This window comes from Apaloderma vittatum, unplaced genomic scaffold, assembly GCF_000703405.1.
Source record: "Apaloderma vittatum isolate BGI_N311 unplaced genomic scaffold, ASM70340v1 scaffold26713, whole genome shotgun sequence".
Lineage (NCBI taxonomy): Eukaryota > Metazoa > Chordata > Aves > Trogoniformes > Trogonidae > Apaloderma > Apaloderma vittatum.
In genome coordinates this window covers 25535-47920 of record NW_009709095.1, presented here as the reverse complement: position 1 = coordinate 47920, position 22386 = coordinate 25535, and the positions used below count along the sequence as shown (strand labels likewise).

Genomic DNA, 22386 nt, shown 5'->3' with positions numbered 1-22386 from the left:
AAACAAACTTGAAGATATGGATAGTGTTATCATAGCATTAGGCTAGAGTAATTTTCTACTTTTCCTGTGGATTTATCTTTAACATATCGTCCATTGAAATAGGAAATAAAAACCAATTCCTATAAAATTCCATAGTTTTTGCCCATACTGTTGGGAAAAAATTGTGCAGATAACTTCACTTTATGTTTCCTCAGCTTTTATGAAATGCAGTAGTGAAGAAACAGCCCCGGTTATTGTATTTGTTTCCAAAATGTTTGCTGTTGATGCAAAGGCATTGCCACACAATAAACCAAGGTAAGAAGATGTAACATTTAACTTTCTGATCTTCATTAGATACTTATCTGAGAAAATGATTCATGAATTCTTGAGGTGCAATAAAATTTCTTCAACAAGTAGTTTTTCTGAAGGAGTTCAAGAGGTGATATGCAGGAGCTCAAGAGAAGAGGTGCGTTGCACATAGGTAGTATTTTTTTTTTTTGAAGGGACAGTTGGATTCCATTTTTTGAAAAACAGTAATATAGCTAAATGTCCATTTCTTGATGTTTTAATTGTTAATATTCTACAAGTAAGCAGTTCTTAGAAAAGAAGGTTACTTTTAAAGAGGAAAGAAAGATGTGCAACAAAACACAGCATTTTAAAAACATGACATTGTGCAAATGTGACTCCTAAGGCCGTGTTTGAATTATCTTGGCCGCTGAGTGGTATTTACAGTTACACAGTGAAGATTGTCCTTACCAGAATTGAGTGATGTGTGGAGTGCATGAGATCCAACATTTAAACTGTCATTCCATGAGGATGCTCCGTAAGAATGCATGAACATAGGGAAGAACACTATGTTAGTTAACAGGGGTTTCACATTAACCTATTTAAGAATATTAATACATGTGATGTGTTCCGTTTGCATGTTAATTTTGAGGAGCCATGACTATGTTCTTGTGAATTTTGCTGTTTGACTGCTAGGTGGTTTGCGTCCTTTGAGGGCTTTTTAAGCATGTAAAAAATTTGAGATTTTTTTCACTATTTTTTTTTTTGTTTGGAGTTTATTTATTTTGACAAGGCATACTTTTCAACTTCCTGAGGAAAATAAAGTAGGTCCATGTTACTGTATTTCCTTTTGTAACGTGGTATTGAGTAACGTTACCTTTCTGTAAATTTCTTTTGAGGATGCAAACTGACTTTGCAGTTTTTATACTTTGCCTTATTTCTGCCATCTGCTTGTAATACTTCTTAAACATACGTTGGGAAAAGCAAAAAGCTCTTCTAATTCCAGGGTGTACAATAAATTATAACAAAGGTTGGATTTTTAATTAAAACAATCTCCTTTGAGACTGCTGTTGGCAGCTAATACCTCCTAGAAGGCGACTTAAAAAATTAATAGATTTGATATTAAAACTGCTGTGTTTGTGCTTTTACTGTTTAAGTAAATAAAGTTTGTCAGCTGTTACATCACTGGAATACATGGAGAAATAATTTGTGGTCAGGTTACAAGAGGTTAGTATTTTATGTTTATCTTTCTTTGGAAAAACTTGAGCGTAGGTGTCTAAATAAAAGCAGAGGTTGACCTGTAGGTATTAGAGTATAAATGTTGTGTGTTATTCCTGAGGTTCCGAATTCTGTCTTCCTCTAACCCAGTGTTAAAGAGAAATATTTAGTAATTAGTTACAATTAGTTTCAAGTAATTTTAGCTGTTCCTTTGTGTATTTGATATAGAATATTGTGAAGATGTAAAGTGGACGTCAGATGTTTAAGATGAAATCCTCAAACTTTGTAAATCTTTATGTAGAAAAGACACAGCAACATGATGCAATGTCAGCAATAGGAGGCAAATTGTTTATGTTACTTCAAGTCCATTGTTCTTAAAATCCTGTTTTTTAATGTAAAAAAGTGTACTAAAGAAATTATAATTCTTTTTAGTGGTAGTAAAATGTCTATTCACCAGATAATCTGATGTACTAAAATTTTAGGGGGTGCAAAATCTCTAACACCCTTACTATTTTCCTCGAAATAATATGGAAAGTGCTTCTTTCTCCTTAGTCAGCTTGAGTTATTTTTTTTTTTTTTGTTAGGTATCACCATGAATAGACTCTTTCTCATACAATTCTGCATGAAATTATGATGATAATGGTGATCTTTGTTTTGTGGTGTAGATTGTTTGCATATGTCAAACTAGCAGGTTGTAGTGCACTTCATCTGTTTCCTTTCTAATTTTTCCTAAAATGTGTACTGCAGAAAATGTAAATCCTCTGATTTTTGCCCAACCTTCAGCTGGAGACATTACATTCCTGATCAAAAGAGAACATTTATAAAGCTCCAGGCTCTGTGAGGAATTACTGTCTTCTTGCAAGAAAATTAATCTTCTGTTTGTATTAATAGTTTGTTCTAAATAGTAGCTAGTACGTTAGAAATTAATACAGTATGAGTCATCTGAACAGCCTGTCAGATTTGCAGATTAAGAAGATGGCACCCAGTTACATAATTAATAGAGTAATAGTTAACGCTTTTTGAAAATAAAAACCCTACTTATGGTTACCATGAAATAAATTTCATTGTAACAGTACACATTTGAATCCAGCCAAGACCTTTGGAACTGATCTAGGAGAGGGAATATTTAGTAATGGATGAAACCTGAATCTCTGGACCTAGTTCAGTTTGTGTAATTGTAAGTTTAAGAGAACGACTTTTAATATTCTGGAAGTGTTTTGCTTCAAATTTCTTATTTCTTTGTTGCATGTTTAGTATAGAAGATAAATCAAAGGTCAGCATATCAGTCAAGAGTGTTTTTCAAGGCAGTGTATGACAGCTTGATGTTATCTTACCTTCAGTATGTATCTCAGAATCAATGATAATCACCATGTAATATAATACGAAACAGCTATCGAGTATTCCCCTTTGCAGGACCCCTGTAAGACTGTTGTATGAAATTTCATGTAAATTCTGAATTGGCTAATTTTCAGTTGTTCATTTTGTGTATACACCTTTATTTCTACTGTGAGTTGCTTAGTGCTTTCAGTTGCAATAGAAAAGATAGGACGTAATCTTAGTAATTGTGTAGTAGTTTGTGAATGGAAATAGTTCTATAGATGTTAAGCATTTTAATACAAAATCAGTGAACTTCAGAAGGTTTAGGAAGACCACTGGACGTGCTATGTGCTAAATTGTAGGAAATAAGCTGCACTTGAGAGAGCTGTCATTTAGGGATGCTGTTGTTGGAAATCTTTGAGGGCCAGATGGTGAGCAGAACAGCAGCCAGTGATTTAACTAGGACTTAGCTCTGAAGAGCAGAGTCGTGAAGAGTAATCCAGGAGATTCTCTTTAAATTACTTGGATTTAAAGTTGTTAATAGAAATTACCCCCTTACTTTCATGAAGTCAAGCATGTGTCCATGAGCTCTTGGAATTTGAACTTGTAGGTACTGCATGGGAAGGAAGTGTTCTCAGCCACTTGAAAACGTTGTTCATGGCATGGGAGATGCATCACAGACACTTGTTGATGGCAGTAGCAATCTTCTGGAAATCGGTGGATGTTCTGACTGTGGTGTTTCCTTTTTAGAATGGTCTGAAGTTTAAAAGGTGAAAAAAATAAACAACACTTTTTGGCATAATCAGAGGCCAGTTTATGTTTGGGCGTTTTGTTTTGATTATTCACTAGGAGTTTTTGAAGTGTTTTGAGTTGAAGTCTCTCTTTGATAACACGGAAGGGCAGAAAAGCTATTGTTTTCAGAGGATTGACTACCTGAAGAAGTTTAGTTGTTGTTCAGTTTGAACTATAACTGGATTATCCCTCGGGCATGTGGGGATAAAGAAGTAGTTGGCAGGAGCTTGCTTACATGACCTGAAATCTGGTGCATTTAATCAACAAACTACTGAATGTTAATACTATGTATATTATACTCCTTTCCACTTTATTATGTCCACAGCATTTGTTTACCGCATAGTGGAGTTTAAAATGAGTTAGTAATAATGGGATGCCTTATCTGGTAGCTCTGTTACTTGTGCCTGGTTCAGTGTGTGGTGTCAGCATGCTGCAACATCTCTCTGGAGGTAGGGAATCTTGTTCTGCTTCAGAATTTTCATTTACTGGTTTTGTGTGACTGCACGGTCCCTTTTTTCTGCCAGTATTCTGAGGCTGTAGATCCTTTCTTAAGGAGTGAAAAAAGGTGGGGGAAGAGATGTGGTAGGGAAGAAGAGGAGAGAATCTTTCTTCTGGCTTGGGCAGCATTTGTTCAAAATTGATTTCCCTTCTGATTAGTTTTGCCAGCTGGAGAAATTGAATAGATAAGGGTGTAATTTAAAACTGGGTTTGTTTTAGATCTAGTGCCTTATGTGCATTAATCTTGTTCCATGTTCTGCTTGAGCGTGTTACAATTCTATATAAAGATTTATTTGACAATATTATCTTTTTGTGTTTTCTAATGATACTACCGGGAGTGACTAATTTTTTAGAAATTGAGGCTGACAGAAACCAGGACGGAAGTCTAGGTTGTATCTGCTAACTAATGTTCCACCCACACTGAGTCTACTTTTTACCAAATTGAGAATATAATTGTGGTGTTTGTGTCTTGCAACTTACACCAGTGCATTCAGAATTTTAAGCTACCTTTAACATTTGGGATTAAGGCTATCTGACACCTGATACTTTTAAAATTAAAATTAAGGGGAAAAAATTTATACTTTTTCATTTACTCTCACAGTTATTTACACAAATGAAAAATATTTTTGGACAATAAAATATGTTGGCATGTATACATATGTCCTCATGTGTGTACTGTGCCATCATACATAGACTGCATTTATGTCACCCTCAGCTGTTTCATCTGGACTTTCCCTATCAATCTCTCCCCTCTGGGAATTTTTCAGACATTCCAAACCCTTAAATAGCTTTGAACAGCTGCCTTCAGGGGAAAAAAAAATAATAAAAAAAAAGTTTTCTTCTCACCATCTGCTTTGCGTTTTGTATTGTTACGCCTCACTCTCTTTTGCAATAAAATAAACAAACCGAACAGAAATACAACACTACCCCAAGTTTCAGAGATACATATTCTGTCATAGTGATTGTTTAAGAGATGACTTTTAAAAGAGGAAAAGAAAAAAGGGGGAGGGGAAATTGCTGAGAAACTTGTGGTGGCAATTTTGTCTTGCTCTTGCCTTTTCTATGTTGTGTAAAGTATCAGTCCTGCATTCTGCGTTCTGTAAGTCTGTGCTTCGCGTTCTTAACGTTTTATCTCGAGGTGCCTCTTGGGTCAGTTTTAGAGAGATTTTTGGTTTATGTATAGTTTTCTTACTCTTTTGAGTTGAACATTTGGGTTCAAGAGAAGCATCATAACTTTGTTTCAGAGTTTCAGTGGAATTTTAGTTCTCACATTCAATTCCAACAAAATTCTTCTTAGAACTTGAGAAAATGAAGGGTTTCATTATTTTTAAAATAAAGTTGCTTGCAGAATGTATTATTTACAGTAAAGCATCCATGTTAAGATAAAAATAAAATCTTACTGGCACTGAGTTAGTCTCGTAATGTGTTCAGGGCTTTCCTCCCCTAATTAATCCAATTAAGGGCAGAATAATTGTCCAGTAAGTGTCTCTACTGGCTACACATGGAAACTTGTGCCCTCAAGTGATGGGTTGTTTCCCTGTTTAGGAGTGTGGAAAGTATTGAAAAAATGTATCCACGTAACTTAATTAAGATTTTATTTCCTTTTTTTTTTTAACGTTTAATATTGTTGTCTCAGTTCTAAGTCTTTTGTCCATTATGAAGCTATTCACTTTATGGAAAGGTAGCTAGAGCAAGCAAAGATTTGCCTGTGTTTGAAAGCTTACCATAAAGACTACCTTAAAATAATAAAGGTACCACAAGTAATTTTAAGTGACCATATTTGATCACTGTGTATTTGGAAGAAAAGTCTGTTAGTTTCTTTCCTGGTATTAACATACTGTATGCTTAGTCTTAGTTGTCATTCTAGCTCAGGATAACATGCTGGACATGGTGAAAATTGGCTTAGATCTTTTCTGAAAAAGTGAGAATTCACATGTCAGTGGAGGAAACTTGACTTATTTTAACAAAATTAACAGAAGTTTAACATGGTGACCTCTTCCTAAACATGATTAGAGGAAGAGTTTGCTAGTGTAAGCTGACTTAAAATATATAGTATCATGGGGACAGAAGGCATTTTGCATAAATTTTTACTTAAGCCAAATATAGTATTCTAATTATTGTGATTTACTTCATTTTAAAATAAATTGCACTTTCAAATACTAACGCTTTAAAATACGATGTAGGCCTTTAACTCAAGAAGAAATAGCTCATCGACGTGAACTTGCGAAGCAAAGGCATGCACAAAAATTGGCAGCAAATCAAGGAAAGGAGCTGTCAGAAAAGCCCCCCAATGAAAATTCACCTGAAGTAACTGGGAACATGGGTGATACAAAAGGTGTGTAATGCTCTGCTACCTGCTGTTATCAGAGGACATTTAATAGTAGTATCTAGGTGTTGTCACAGGGCCGTGTGCCTTAAAAAGAATCATGCCAGTCCAAGCAGTTTAATAAACGGAACTGAGTGAAGGGCGAGGAAGGATTTGTGAGAAAGTTCATAAATGCTGTACTTGTGCTGTGGGTACCTGTTCCAATAGCCTGAGAATGTGCTTGGTGCCAGTACTTTGAGTCAGTGAAGATAAATGATGCTTGAAGGAGGTGCTTTGCTGAAAAAACTTAATGAGAAAGGTTCAATCTGAAGTTTCAGGTTTGTTTAGCTTTTAGCTTGAACCTTCTTATGGACATGTTATTAGCATACTTTATGCCAGTATAACTTCCACTTCCTTCAAGTTTTTATGAGAGTACCAGTTTCATTAAAACAAACAAACAAACAAATGGTCTAACAATAAATTCGTACAAAAGCAGGGAATAAGCAACAGGACTGGATTATGAGTTACAGTGGGGCATTCTTGCCATCTTTTAATGCGTTGCCACCCGTGATAGGGTAATATGTAATTGGGTGGTTTTTTTCTTCAGATGATGAAGTAGAAACTGCTCTTACACTTGATATGTTTTTCTGACTGTGATTAGGTGAAGAGCAACAGCTCTCTGCTCAAGTAGAGAATGTGACCTCAAAGGCAATGAAAGAGGAAGCAGACAACAAGGAGTCTTTCATTGCTTTTGCTAGAGTGTTCAGTGGCGTGGTGCAAAGAGGGCAAAAGATCTTTGTTTTAGGCCCAAAATATGACCCAGCTGAGTCTTTGCATAAGGTAAGAAGTGACAGTGAACTATTAACCATAGCTTGGGATTCTTTTGGAACACTGACAAGTTTTTATATGTTGCTCATTCAAAATCAGTTAAAAAAAAAAGTTCAAGTCAAAAATTCAAAAAAATATCAAAGGAATTTAGATAATTGTGTTAATAGCTGATTTTGTCTGTAAACTCATTGTAAACCTTAACATTTTGAGAACAGTTCAAGCATAGTGTTGTGTTAGCTAACAGTGAGTCGGGTTTGTGCATACTTTGAATCAAAGAAAACTTGCAAAGGCAAAAGTAATGTCTTTTGGGGGTAGGACAGTGCATAATAGTGTTGAGAAAAATGGTGTTCAGTGTTTTGAGATTATGATCATAGAAGCTCATTACTTGTGAATTTACTTTGAAACATTTATTTATCAGTGACAAAACCGTTCTAGGAGTAATACACACCTAAATTATGAAAGAAAGCATTATTTTTTATTTTCTTGGTAATATTTGCTCATTTGTCACAAGACTGTATTTTTGGAAGGGGAAAATATTTTCAAGTATATGTTGGTTTTTAGTATCTAACTTTTGAAATTAAAGTGCTCAAGAATATATTTCTCAGCTCTGGAATGCAAGGAAGTTTTGAGGAAGAAAGTTTGATAAATATTTAACACTGGTTGCTTTATTACTCTGTGTAGCTGTCATCCCAGTGTTCTCCTACAAATGATCTGCCATCGATACCTCATATGACTTGCTGTACTGTGGAGAATCTCTACTTGCTTATGGGAAGAGAACTTGAAGATCTTGAGGAAGTGCCTGCAGGAAATGTTCTGGGTAAGCTGTAACTGGTATTTAATTTCCCAGAGTTCAATCTTATATCATCCAAAAGACACTGAAATTGTTTTGATGTGATTACAAATCTATGCATGCTGTTAGGTATGTTATGTGGGCAAAACATGGAGGTATCCTAATTAAACTATGATTTCTGTGAACTTTTAATTGTGGAGAAATTAATGAATAGGAGAAAACTAGGGATTACATTAGCCTGTTATCTTCAGGAGGGAGAATTGCCAGCTGAGTTCTGCTACCAGGAATTGCCAAAGGTGGCAGTAAGGTCTCATATTTTGTAAATTGCAAGTATTATTTATAATTATTTTTTCCCCAACAGTGAAAATTCTGTAATATGACTTCTCTAGTGGTGCAGATTATTGCAGTTTTGTTTATGGATCTGCTCGCACTGTGTTACTAAAAGTTATTTCTTTTAGGCTTTGGCAAATCTTGCACTTTCTCCGTGGACAAGGTTCTAAGTGATAAGTCATCCTAATGATTGAGCTACACTCTGTTATGCCTGATTCTGAGTTGCTTTGCTCTGGAGGATGGATAAGATTCTTTACTGGTTTTGTCCTTCATATTGAGTGGTTCAAATTTAGAAAAGTAAACTTGAAAAATTATTTGGTGCTTTATTTTTTTCATTTTGTGAATGAAATTTTATGAACTACAGCAAAATTTTTTTTCATGTCTATTGTCTGATTTTTAGAAATTTATAGTACACCTATTTTTAATATGCTATTTATTGACTCTATCGGGATTAGATTGTTGATCTAGGCAGTTAATCATGCTGATTGCTTTTAGCATGGACCTGGTGTTTAGAAAATAAGCAGCTGGTGAATTAGTTTTATTTGGAAGCTTAATATTTTAAAATTCTGAATTATACTTTGCTCTAGGCTGATGCCCAAGTTGGCCATTTTTGGTATCAAAATGTGTTAAGTCTATGGTCTGTTTACTTCAAAAAATGGTTAAGAGTTTGGGGGAGAGGGGGAACCATGCCCCAAAACACTCTGTGGTGAAAGTGAAAGGATATCACCTTCATGCTTGCCAAATAATAAATACTCCTGGAGCTGCCTCCTGCAGAGTAAAATGTTGTGAGATTTTATGTCTTCAATGTTACGAGTTGGACCAAATTTCAAGAAACATTTTTGTAACAATTCCACAAAGTTGAGAAGTCATTGCTGCTGAAGGCTGCTCTTCACTGAGGTCTCTCTTTTCTATAGAGAAAACCCTATTAGTTGAGTAATACAGAAGTTCTAAATGGTGACACCAGATTTGCCATATTTAGATGAATTCATTAGAATTTTAAGATCAGGATTAAGAGTCGGAGCTCTTAGCCAGACTGTGTTTGGTATTTTATCTTTTTTGACCAGATCGTATGAATCATAGAGTCATAGAATGGCCTAAGCTGGAAGGGCCCTTAGAGATCATTTTAATCCAGCCTCCCTGTCGCCAGGGACGCCTCATTGTCTAGTGTCTTTATATATTGACAAAACAGCTTTTAATTTTTACCTGCAACATACAAGCTCAGTTTGTATATATTTTTTTTAAAAAAATCTAATGGTGTTTGAAGGAATTTTTAATACTGAAAGCCTTAAATGCCTTCGTGTTCGTTTGTTTCTTCCATTCCCCTGTGAAACTGCAGTGTTAATTTACATAAATTCAATAAACACCTTTACTGATTTCATTATGGTTTCCACACTTGGGAGAAAATGCAGTACATTGTATGAAAGGAGTCTGTAACAATGGTGATGCAAGACTTTTGTTATTCTAGTTAGTGACAATGATTTCTGTTTCAAAGGCCATTTATCTTCCAGTTTTAAAGCATACCAGCGGTGATTTCTCTCCAGCCATATAAGGAAATTGCTTGTAGATTATCTAGAAATTAAGGAAGCTTTTCTGAAAGCTCTGTAGTTTTACTCTGTATAATTAAATTATTGCTGTGAGGAATACACAGTTAATCACAACTTCCTGTTTCCATTTTAAAACTCGTTTTTATTCAGATTTTATTATCTTCAAGGGGTCTTGGGTTTTTTTGCTGTTATTTATAGATTGTTTCTTACAAGGAAGAATCTGCTTGGTCCTAGTGAGCAGCCCTTTTATTCTTTATACTGCCTTATGCAAAGGTTTGCTGATCAAAGACGTGGCTTGATACATAGGTTGATTTACTGAAGATGAAAATATTTTGTCTCTTGTTCCTTGTATTTAATGAACATTTCCTTAAAATATCAGTCTCCTTTTAATTGCTAAAAATCTGAGAAACTTGTAGTAATATACTGTAAGAGGAAAAGGTAATGAGGCATAATGTATTTGAACTACAAAGCTGTCACACAGAATTCAGGAACATCCAGCTGAAAAGCAATACTATGTCCCTGTCTAATATGCATAGCCATTCTGGCAAGCTTTGGAAAGACTTTTTCTGCTATTATTCTGAATTCCTGGAAGTTAAGAGAGACAAACTGCCTTGCATTAGTTAATTTATATTGCAAGCTTTCAGCTCAAATGTTTTGTCAAAAGTATTTGTCAAAAAGCTTTAAGGAGTGTGTCATTTTCAAGTAATTTGGCAAACACAAAATACCGCCTCCTTCCACATAGCTGTTGATAATTCACAATTTTTCTTCTTTACAGTCTCTGACTACTGTACATTTTTTGTAGTCCTTGACTAGGAGGTGAAATGTGATTTAAAACAAATGAAAAAGTTCTTAGGCACAAAGGATGATGAAGTCTTTGTAAACTTTTTTTAAAATAATTTGTCAGAATAGTCTATAAAAAGAGTAAAATTCTTGTCCCTGACAAAAACACCTGGCTTGTAGAATTTGCAGTTTATAAGCACCATTGATTTCTCCACTTTGAGAACTAAAAAAAGGAGCATGTGGAAAAAAATGCCTTCTAGTAAGAGAGTAGTGTCTTTATTTTTCACTTTTTTTCCTCCTGTGCTTCTGTTAGAGGTCCTTTGCCAGCAGGCAGGGTGTGACACTTGGTAACAGGTACTGCGGGGTTCTGCTTTGGGCTGTGAATGAACAGAGACCTTGCAGGAAGAGAGTGTAGTTACTGGAACAGCAGATAAGGCAGATGAGGTGTGTGCCTTTGTGTTCCAGATGGCATTGGTATTTAGTTGAAACTGCTGAATGGAAATTCATTGGAATGGGTCATGAAAAGGATCCTGAGGTTTAATTTGGGAAAATGTTGTAGTACTGGTCCGGAAATAAGTCACATGTCTTGGGGATAGCTTTTTTTTGTTTGTTTTTTTTCTGTATCATCAGGCCTACTGAGTGGTAGGCAGTTGCTGAGTTTGAACCTTCCTGCCATCGTCAGGTCTGAGTCCTGGGAGCACGAGCCTTGCCTTGCCAGTGGTCAGTGGTCAGCATGCTTGTCCTCAGTGCAGTGCCAGGCTTCTCTCCGTCCTGCCTTAAGGGCCATAGGAACTTCTGTACTGGCTTCACTTGGGCTGGTGCCGTACTATCTTAACAGAAACGGTGCCACCTGTTCTGCAAATTCTAGCTAGGTATATGAATGTCATGCTTACATTCCAAATAAGTTCCTTCTCCTGTGGATGTGTCTTCTCCTGATGTGTGGTATCTGACAGGAGGTGATCCCCTGGCTGTAGCGCTTCTTCCTAGTGCTGGTGTAAAAACAAGGAACATGTTTTTGAAAGCACTGGTTTAGGTACTTGTGTAAGTACAAGCATGTCTAGGTTCTTGTATAAATGAATGATGTGAGTTGTTTTGTGGGTTTTTTTTAACTCAATTCAGTATCATATTTTTCTGAATAAATAATTGAGGTATCATCAAATGATACAATTTTTATGAATTGGAATAAAATTTATCTTAAGGTGTGTTGCATATATACACACCAGTTCAGAATAACAAGCATCTTAAAATTGACATGCAGACTGCTTTTTATCCACAAATACCACAATGGTCTTGTGTTCGCAGCGTACAAAAAACAGAGTTTTCCTAGAGCTCCCTATGTGACTATTTAAGTGCTTCTTGTGTTTCGTTGAATACTGTTAAAAGCAAAGCTTTTCCCTTACCACTAGTATTGTAGTGCTTTAGTGTAATGCTCAAAGGACGCTACATGGTTTCCTGAATGTTTTCAAGTGCAGTTAGCTTAGTGAATATCGAGTGTTCTACCAAATGAAGAGCATTTGTTTCTTTCTTTAACTTACCGAGTGACATTGAAAGGAATCGCGAAGTCACTCTTCTTGCCATCTCACTACGAACTGACCTTCTACATGACAGACTGTTGTGTACCATGTTTTCCCATACAAGGTTCTTTCATGTTTTAATTATTTATAAAGCACTTGCAGGATTCTTGACATGTAAACAATATGCCATGGGAGATGGAGGTGATTATGGATTCATACTGCTTGATTTATTTATTTATTTTATGTTTCTGAAGATGGGTGCTGTACAGCTGCAGTTAGAAGAGGTGCTATGAAGTACTATAGCTAACCTCATTACAAGGTGTCTAACAAGCATGTTATTCCTTTAGGACTTCATCGAACAATTTAGTAGCTTTTAATAAGCACCTCTTTTAAGAGCGAAGAGCAGCTGCAAACAGCGATGCCATTTTAAAGGCCCAGAATGGCTTTCTAGGACTGATGCCAGCTAGCAAGCGTTACCACCTTCTGTGAAAGCCCTAGGAGCAGCCCTGCTGTTACACCAGCCTTTTATTTCTGTGCAAACATTTGGTGGGCTAATTTCGCTCTGAGAATCAGTAATGTGATTATTTAAAAAAAAAATATTAAAAGAAGTAGCCAGCTTGAAGTAATTCCAGATGCATGGACTGTTTTATCTCAGCCATAGTATGGTCAGTGAACACAGGAGGGCAGTCTTTCTCAAGAATGGTACTGAAATGAGCTGAAAATAGTGAATGAAACAAAGAAAACTCAACCCTTTGTTTTCAGATTTGGAATACTTGCAGTTTTGTCACTAACTGGCATCTTATAACACAAATAAAATAACCTTGAATTTTAAACTAGTTTATAATAATCCAACGTTATTGAGGGAAAGTTATATAATTGAATGTTTTTTGTTATTGAATGACATTTTATTTCTGTATATGTATCTATATTAATTTCCTATCTAATTAATGTTTTATGAATAGTTATGTTGTTGAAAAAAATAAATATGTTCAGATCATTTCTTTGAACTGGAGACATGATAGTTAATCCGTTGACTGGCCTCTTTCAGGACTGGAAAATGAAACCATTTTCTTAACTATTTTTGCAGTAGTAGATTTAGTCCCTTTGCAGTTACAGCTCTCTGCTGTCAGTGGATGTGTTGGGCAATGTCACGTAACATAGCACGCAGCTAATGAGCTAGTATCATAGGGAATTACAAGTGTAATTTGCTGATCACCTGATGAGTTTCCTTTGCCTCCTTTAGCTTTTCTGGTGTTTTTTGATTTCAGGGGATTTGACTTGACAAACTTTATTGCAAAAGAAATAAGTGATTCATTACCTTGTTGTTGAATCAATATCAGCGTATCACTGGAGAGGAAAAAACACGACATGTCTTAGGTCAGAAGTATAGCACTGACGTGTGTGCGTTGACCCAGATAAGGATGTTTTGGGACAAATACTTTGAATGGCTACTAGTTCCCTTATAAAGCCTTTTGAGGTTGGGTGCGTTTTTTGAATTTATATTGAAGAATTTATCTTGCTTTTTGAGTAGCTATATTTTTTTTTCTTTTTTACTGACTGTAGCTTCTTAAGACTATAAAAGGAAATCATAAGTGTAGTAATTCTTTTTGAAGAAAACCGCTTCTAAATTCTCTAGTGCTTCTGGAATGTTCTCTGCTCTAATTTTCAGGAGTTTATTATGAGATCTTAAGAATGTGTTCCATCTTGCCACTGGAATATAAGGGGGTTTTATCATATTTAAAAGTTGAACTGTGCAAGATCATTTAAGCTAAGTCATAATACATTCATCGAGCCAAAAATGCCTTTAAGTTTGCTCTTGACCACTGTTGGATTATAATGTCAGAAAGTTCAAATAATTGAGTTTTTGAGGAAAGGAGAGAATGCAATGAAACACTCTCTATCAGTTTTAAAGCAACTTTTAGTTATAATAATTTGCAAAATCTGAGCTTTCATGTAAATGACAAGTATGTTTCTGAATAATCTTCCGGGTGTGACACAAACACTCCTGATTCCTTCGAGTTTGTATGCAGACAGATGCTTACAAACAATAGTGGTTTCCCAAATAGTAGCAGAAGGAAAACTGCCCAGACTTGTCGGTGTTCGTTGTTGCTACTTATATGCCTGTGGGCAGCAGCAGGACTAACAAGAATCAAGACAATTTTGTGCCATTGCTGCTTGAGGAAACTCATAGCACAGCAGCAGGCACATGCTCTGCAGCTCCTTAAAAGAGAAGGTCTAGAAAGAAAACTGGAATGGGGGTTTGAGGTGCAGGCAGGTGACCTCTGTTTATCACCCCTGGATTTTCTTCATAAAGAAGTGATTTTTGGCTTTGGGACTTCAAACTTACTGGATACCTATTATTACACTAATATTCCATGATCAGAATTCAGGGCTCGTGTTAAAGGAGACCAACTCCTGTTCCTTGCATAAGGGACTTAGGCATAACTGACTTAGGCAATCGTCATCTCTGGGCAAATCTAACTTAGCCCTTCAGTAGCTAACTGCTTGTGGGTTTAGGTCCGAGATAATAACCTGGCTTATCGCTGAAATTTCCAAATCTTCTCTGTGGGTCTGATGTTTCAAGTCACTTTAAAATGAGAAGATAGGGATTTTCTTCAGTGTCTCACAGTTACTCTGTTTAGTCAGCGTCAATGTATTATTTTTAGTTTCTTCCTCTATAACAGTGATTATGTCCATCTATAAATAAAGGGAGACCAGTTATCTACAGAAATAGCCATATTTATCACTTGGCTAACAAACCTCTTTTCCAATACTGTAAAAGAAGTGTGTCAGAGTAGTTAGTATCACTTATGTGAGATGTTAATAGAAGTCTTAAAGTGAAGTTTTGAGATGATTGGTTGAGCTCACATCTGTAGTGTTGTGTCTGGGATTTTTTTCCAGCATACCGAGATACATCACTGATGATTTGCGGAAATTACCTCACATTTTCATTTGAAGAGCCTGAAAGCTATACCCTCCCTCAATCTGCTTATAAAAATTACTTGGAGCATGCTTTTCGGCTGAGTATTTTGTGGTTTTTTTAAAACCAGTGTCCTCTTTAAAAATAGAATGTCAGTATTTTTTAGTAGGTGGCAGTTTATAGTATAGGGGTATGCTGTCTAATTTCTTATGATGTGGTTCTAAAGGGAACCATCTAACTTGCCTTGGTTAGAAATCTCTAGAGAGACTTTAGTATCTGTTACCAAATGAGGATCTGTGGTAGATGAACCAAAGTGACTTCAGTTTTGTACTCAAAAGTTGTTAGAATTCTGTTTCTAAGAATACCCTGCCTATTAGTGCTGCTATGAAATATTGTACAAAGAAGTGGGAAGCATCAGTTCAGGGATGAGCCTGGACACTGGAGCGCTAGAGTAAATGGCTGAGAGAGTCAGCAAGCATGCCTAATTTGGGGAATTAGTGTTGCAAGGTTCAGTTTGCAATGTCTAAGTTACCTGATTTAAGATGGATCTGTATTTATACTTGAACCTTTTATCCCTCTGTACAAAATGGTATTAGGCTTGTTTTTCTACTTCTGAATTAAACACACCGGGGAATTCCCTGTGGAACTCAAACTTTCAGAAAGCTATTTTAAAGGAGCATTTCCTTTGCTTAATGTGGCCATGGGTTTTCTAAAATTCAAGCTGAGAACATACAGTGTCATTTCAGGAATAGGTACAAAATAATCACTTTAATCACAAATGAGTTTGACAAACATGCTGTGTTACATGTAAATTCACATACGCCAATTCAGATGCAAAAAAATACCATAAATTAAATCTATTTAGGAATGCATGCAATTGCCGATGCAGAAAAGAAGTTTTATTCTTAAAGAATTTAAAGTTTTGCAATGTTATTTATAGAAAATACATCTCATGCTACTGTGATGGTGTACTTGAATCAGATAGTGACGTTTCTGAAAAAAAGTATGTGCTTTTAATCAGCTGGCTACTCCTTTAGCTGTTCTAGAGATATCTATCAGATGAATTAAGCTTTTCAGCTTCATTGCAAAGGCAGTCAATTCTGGTACTAAAAGATAGTTCTAAAATGTAGATACTTGTCACAGTATCAAGTCACAATACACTTTGGGGCAGATAACTAAGAATGTTACTGGAATATTGTCTCATAGATCTCATTTAGGCTAGACTTCTACTTAATTGTAGTACTGTAAAAACTTACATTAAATCACGAAACAATATGTTTAGATAATCTTTGTTTTCTGTATCTTTGAGATATGTTTCAGATGTGTGTGCATCTTGCTTCCTAAGGTAGCTTCTCTCTTGCCAGGCCTTGTGTGCAGTGCTGCTGCTTTATCCTTTTGCAGTCTAAACCAGGAAAATGTGCTTTTCCCAACACATCCTTAAATAGCACAAACTACCTGCCAAGATAATTGTATTAATGATACAGAATACTTTCAGTTGTGATGTTTATCAGTGCTGAAATATACCATGTGTATCTTAAAGGGGTAGAAGAAACTTGGATCTAGAAATTACATTCTAGTTGTCTCAAAATGTGCCCTGTAGGAGGCAGTGACTGGTATATAAAAGTACTTTTCTAGGCAGTGTAGGCTTTGGTTGAATGTAGTTTGTCATTGTTTTTACATAGTTCTCAACTTCTGAGTACTTTCTCTTAAATCTCACCTTTTTCAGCTTTAGTATATGAGGAAGTTGTTCTCTGTATATATGGTTTTTAACAATAGAAAAATTATAATTCTCTTAAATTTTTAATGTTCTATTTCTGTATAATCTCATTTCTTATGTTATGCAAAATTGAAACTCCTTTACATGGCTTTGAATAAGGCTTCTTCCCATCTTTATACTTAAAGCAAGTGAACAGAGCAGTTGTGAAGAAAAAAATTGTGGTTTTTTTTTTCCTGTTTCAGTTTCTTATGCACAGCTGTCTGATAAGGATTATATTTTAAGTTAAATATCAAATGATCTCAGTATTCAGAGCATCTAAATTATGCTGCTGATGATAATGATTCCTTGACAAATTTGTGTATTTAGAGAATTGTCATGTAATTTTTCATAGACTGCTTTACCGAAAATGGAAATAAGGACCAGGTAACTTGTTTTATGCTCTAAAATGTGTTGTGTTTTTTATTCACATCTAATGTGAAGCCAGAGGGCACTGTTTTTCATACAGTAAAAAAAAAATGTGTAGCTATTTTAGTTTTTGGTAAAGGTCTTGTGTGGATTCACAGCACTGTCAGTCTAGTGAAAACTTTGAATTGTGGTTTTTCATGTGCATTTCTTCGTGCAAAAAATCTGCAGATGCTTTGACTCTAAGTGAATTTCCTGCAACATTCTGAAAGTAAAAAATCTGTTGTTGGTGTGGTGCCTACTTATTAGCTCAAGTCAGAAATCATGTACTGGTTTCAGAGGCAGTGTAAAGTAAAGCTGTTGTCATGAAAACAATCCTGTTTAGGTTCCTTTTTTTTCTTCGATACTTCCTTTGTCTTGACAAAAGCTACTGTTTTATATGAAGAAGAGATGGGAAAATTTCTTTAACTTTCCTGACTACACTAATTGCTTTCTGCGCTAGGAACAGCCAGGCTGTAGAACTTAGGCTGGACCTCCTTCAGCTCTCTTTGGAGCGGCTCTGAAAATCTGTCTTTTTCCCCGAAGCTTCCCATGCCAAATTTTAGTGTTAGCCTCTTGTTCCCTCTTTGGATTCCGCCCTTCTCCTGTCTTTCCATCCGTGACTCTACCTCAGCTCATGTTGATTACGTTAGTTATGTCATGCCAATAAACTATGAGAATATTTTGGTTAACCACAGCTTGACCAAATGCAAAAGCTCTTCTCCTAACTGGCATTGTTTGTGCAATATCAACCACTAATCCGTGAGGGCAATTTATTTGAATGCATTTTAAATTCCTGTTGGAGCACTTCTTAATCTTAGCCAGGCCTCCTGTGTAACAGAGAGAGGAGCAGGATACACGCTTTCACGCCCGCATGTGAAGAAGTGTTTGTGCTATTGTGTAATAGACCTAGTGCCTGTAATATACAGCATTCTTGCAGTAAATACCATCTGTGGTTGTGAAATGCCTCTACTTCTACGTTTGAACTAGCCACAAAAGCCTTTTATTACTTAGCGTACTTCTGTTTTGCTTCCATTGCCTGTTGTTACCAAAATTTCTTCAAGGAGTTGAGAAGAAGCAGGGAGAGAGTTCCGGTGAGGGCAGGGGAGCCTGGGCGAGGAAGGCTGGTTTGAAATTGGCTCTGCACACAACCCCGCCGAGCACGAACGCAGTTGCAAAGAATCAAAATCCTGCCTGAAAAGAGCCCAGACAGGAGAGTTATAAAGATTGTTCATAAAGGCTATGCTTTAGTGAGGTGTTTTCTAAATGTTTTCCTGAAATTTTGATGTTGTTTTATGCTTCATGTTAAATTGCAGACGTGTTGTGAGGGCTCTTTGGCCTCTCTCAGGGTGTGAGTCATGAAGTTGGCTTTGTCTGGCTTGTGAGCTGTGGGGGGGAGGTAAGGCAGAGCTATTTTTAGGAGTATCAACTGATGTCAAACTGTGGAGCACTGCTAAACAACGGTATTAAAGAGGCAGCACTAGGGAGTTTAGGCTCAAAGTTTTAGATAGTTTATAGTCATTGTTTAGTAAATTGGAAAAGCTGATATTTATTAGAAATACTCTTCTGCAGAGGTTGCAGGCCGCCAAGCAGTGTGCGTTTCAATTACATTGGTACTTATCTTCCAAGAGCTACTCTAATTTCATTGTCAAAACTATGAAGTGAAAATGGCAAGTGTAGATAAAGCTTCTCATTTCACCTTATGCGTTTCAGAATCTGAGTTCGTAAGAATTTGTTATTTGTTGTTTGTCAAGAATTTGTTATTTATCAAGAATGGTTATGGGTAGATAAAGGGTGTTACCACTGAGTTTTTGTTTAAAGGTGCAGAACAGCTGCTGACGTTACTTGGTAGTATTTTGAAATTTTGGCATTAATAGCTGCAACTAAATTTAGATACATTTTTGCATCTCTCCAGTGAGGTCTGTTACACATTTGGGCAAAATTCAAGCCAGTGATTTTAAAAAATGAGAGACTTCATCTTTCAAGGCTGTTCTTCTATCATAACTGTCATGGACTTGACCTAGTGCTTTTTTGTGGGACTTTGAGTTTGATAACCTCCTTTTTGCAGGCATAGTTTGCTAGATAATTCACGTAATTTGGTAGTCAGCATTTTATATTGCCACTTGGTTTCTGGGCCTGTCAGTGAGAAGACAGTGAGATGGCAGTAGGAAAATTGCAGTGAGTTTAAGGATCCTAGCTGAGATGCGATTTAATGCTTTTCCTTACAGAATGGAGATTATTTCTGTCATCCTGATGAATTTGAAGTGGTCAGGTTTTTTTGAAGGCACAGTGTTAGCTGAAGCACACCGTTATTGATGTGAAATTAGGCAGACCGGAGCCGAGGCAATGTACTGATGGGGAAATAGAAAATCTTCACTTGGGATGTACAAATTATACCATTGTTTAAATTAAGGCATGGGGAATAAGTCAGTTTATCTGCTACTGTCGTTTTAAGCTTCATTGGCTAAAGTATTATCATTGCCAACTTTGACAGAAGTCTGTTTCAGTGTCTAATTGGATTTCTGAAACATAATCTTGAGCAACAAATATTCATTTAAATACTTGGTGTTTGACAAGTGTCATATGTTAAGATTTCTACAAATCCTGCCTTATGCAATATTCAAGTATTTGGTCAACCATTGAGAGCTGCATGACTGTGAACCGGTTAATCTAAATGAAAATGCAAACCCTGCGAGTAGTGCTTGTTACATTGATTTTTTGCACTTACACATCAGCAAAGATTCAAACTAATTCCCCCCCTTTTTAGTCTGCTGGAGCTTTTGAGGACAGGGGAGTTGAAAGCACGTGATAAATTCTAAAGACAGCCTACCTACATGGTTCATTGATGCAAAGAACTATGTGTTGAGATACTTTCAAAACAGGACCTAAAATGTTTGGAATCCTGCTTGTTACATTTTTCAGAGCTTTTCCAGAAAAGACTAATTGTGTTGTGACTGTTTAAAAAGCAAGTGCTCTGAGCAGTGCTGCTAACAAAGCCTGGATTCCTGTGGACCGATGTCCTTAAAATCCTCATCTTGCCTGTAAGCTACGCCTACCCTCCAGTTGCGCGTGTCCCAGTGGGCCAGCCAGGAGGCACTTGCTGGTCGCCAGGCAGCTACTTCCAAGCAGGATTTATAATGATCGTGTTTTGCCTGCTCTGTTATCAGTGGGCTCAACAATTTTGGTCTCTCTTCACTACTTAGCCATTGATTTTTACATAACTTGTGGAAACTTAATTATATCTGAACCCTCTCCTCTCTCTCACTGGTAAACTTAGTGGAAGTCGACAACATGTTTAAAAGTTGTTGAGGGGAGACTGTGTGATTACAGAAGTTTTGTTTGCTTTGGAAATGAGACTAAAAACATACACCAGTTTTAACAGATTCTTCTGTGTACATAATCTCATCAGGAAGTATGACATACTGTGTTGGAAGCGTTGCTTCTCAATGAAAAAGAAGTCATTTAAGTAATCAGCCATTTTTAGCAAAAATGCTTTTTTTTGTTTGGTTGGTTGGGTTTTTTAATAAAAACGGTTCATCTACCCAGAGCTCTTCCAAAGCGTTGAAAGCTGATACCTAGCGCTGGCAAATGGCCACATTTCTTTTGTTCAGAAAAGCAGCTGACTTTGAGTTTTGGGGTTTTGCTTTGTCTTGAGGCAGGGGGCAAGACACTGCTGGGGCTTTTTGGGGGGTCATTGTGGCTTGTGGGCGATACGTGATACCGCATCTGTGCGCTCTTCTGTTTAGTCAGCAAGACGTTGGCCAAACTGGTGTGGTCTCTGAGCAGGGTAGCATTGGGGCATAGAGACAAATTAACTTGTTTCAGGACCATGAGGTGTTAGCTGTGCTTTCTCCACGGGTGGGAGGGAGAAAAAGGTCTCTTACCAAGTTTTAGAAGATGCTGATTGTTAAACCTGTACTTCTGGTTTGCTTCATTGTGCAGTAGGAGTCTCACTGATTGATAAGTTGTCAAAAGCAGTGTCTCTTACAAACGTATTAAAGCTTTGTTAGTCGAGGGAGTGAAAATTGGGTGAGAGAGAAAATTGCCTTGATATTAGATTAGTTTTACTCTGTTTATTTAGTATCCTGAATTGGCTCACGCAGTGCTGGTGCTGGGAAGGCAGGAGTGGGGACAAGCTCGCTCTTGCTGATGGCAGCTGGCTGCTAGATCCTGCCAGCTCCATCGGAGATGGTGCTCTCAGAGTACCTTCTGGGCTGAGGTCTCTTTTCCTTTTCTCCTCTAATGCAAATGAAGCATTTGGCGTCTGGTGTTATTACTGCTTAACGGGAAGTTAAATACTAAGGGTTCTCCAGATGTGGAGATGTTAAAGATCCAAACTCCCTTCCCCGGTGTCTTTTGTCAATATGAGGCTCGTGCCTGTTTTTAACAAATGAGGAGAGCAGTGCTGAGGATGTTGTCATTGCTTGTAGACTGATGGGATGTAAATAAAATTAAATCTTATCAGTTACTTCTTTTGCAAGGGGGCATTAAAAGTCAAGGTTAGTTCTGTTTAATTTCTTTTCTCCATTTTGAAATAGAGGAACATTTTAAAGCCCAATTCAATTTTGTGGTCTTCTGCACTAATTTTAAGAATTCTTATATCTTAGGAGTGATCTATGTATTTTTTCCCATTTTCTTCTTGACCTAGAGCTAATAAAAGTTAATATGTTACAATATTTTAGAAAGTCTAAGTTATATGGACTATGACTTGCAATTATAATTCTCAATGATAAATTAACTGAAGTGATCAGAAATTAGGGGGGAAATGGTAGTCTTTTTCCCTTAACTTTGGGGAAAAAAGATTGAGGGAATAAGGAATAGCAGTCTTAAATTTTTGGCATTTTTTAAAAATGTTTTAAATAGGCATGATTTTGATATGCTTAGTTTACATGGATACAGACTGCCAGAAATACTTAAGGTGAAGATGCCTTGTAAAATCAATTGTTTAAATATGGTTTTAATTTTATGGAAAAAATAAGGAAATTTTTTAATAACTGTGATAAAAACATACTTTAACCAGAATAATGAAGGGCTAGCAGAACATTTTCTCCAGATTTTTATTAATTTGTTTTTTAGTTACTGTTGTCAATGATTAATGTGTGTGTTTTGAAATAACTTTCTCAAATTC

General features: G+C 36.4%; 1 protein-coding gene across 1 annotated transcript in view; it reads left to right on the top strand.

Moving 5' to 3' along the window:
• Nucleotides 1-22386, top strand: part of EFTUD1 (elongation factor Tu GTP binding domain containing 1) — a gene marked incomplete at its 3' end in the record, with an annotated part of 56837 nt that overhangs the window by 11128 nt on the left and 23323 nt on the right. Inside the window, exons 11-14 of the mRNA XM_009866804.1 lie at nt 195-294; nt 6273-6424; nt 7056-7234; nt 7904-8039. Of these exons, the coding sequence (XP_009865106.1) occupies nt 195-294; nt 6273-6424; nt 7056-7234; nt 7904-8039 (567 nt within the window). The remainder of the gene's footprint in view (nt 1-194; nt 295-6272; nt 6425-7055; nt 7235-7903; nt 8040-22386) is intronic.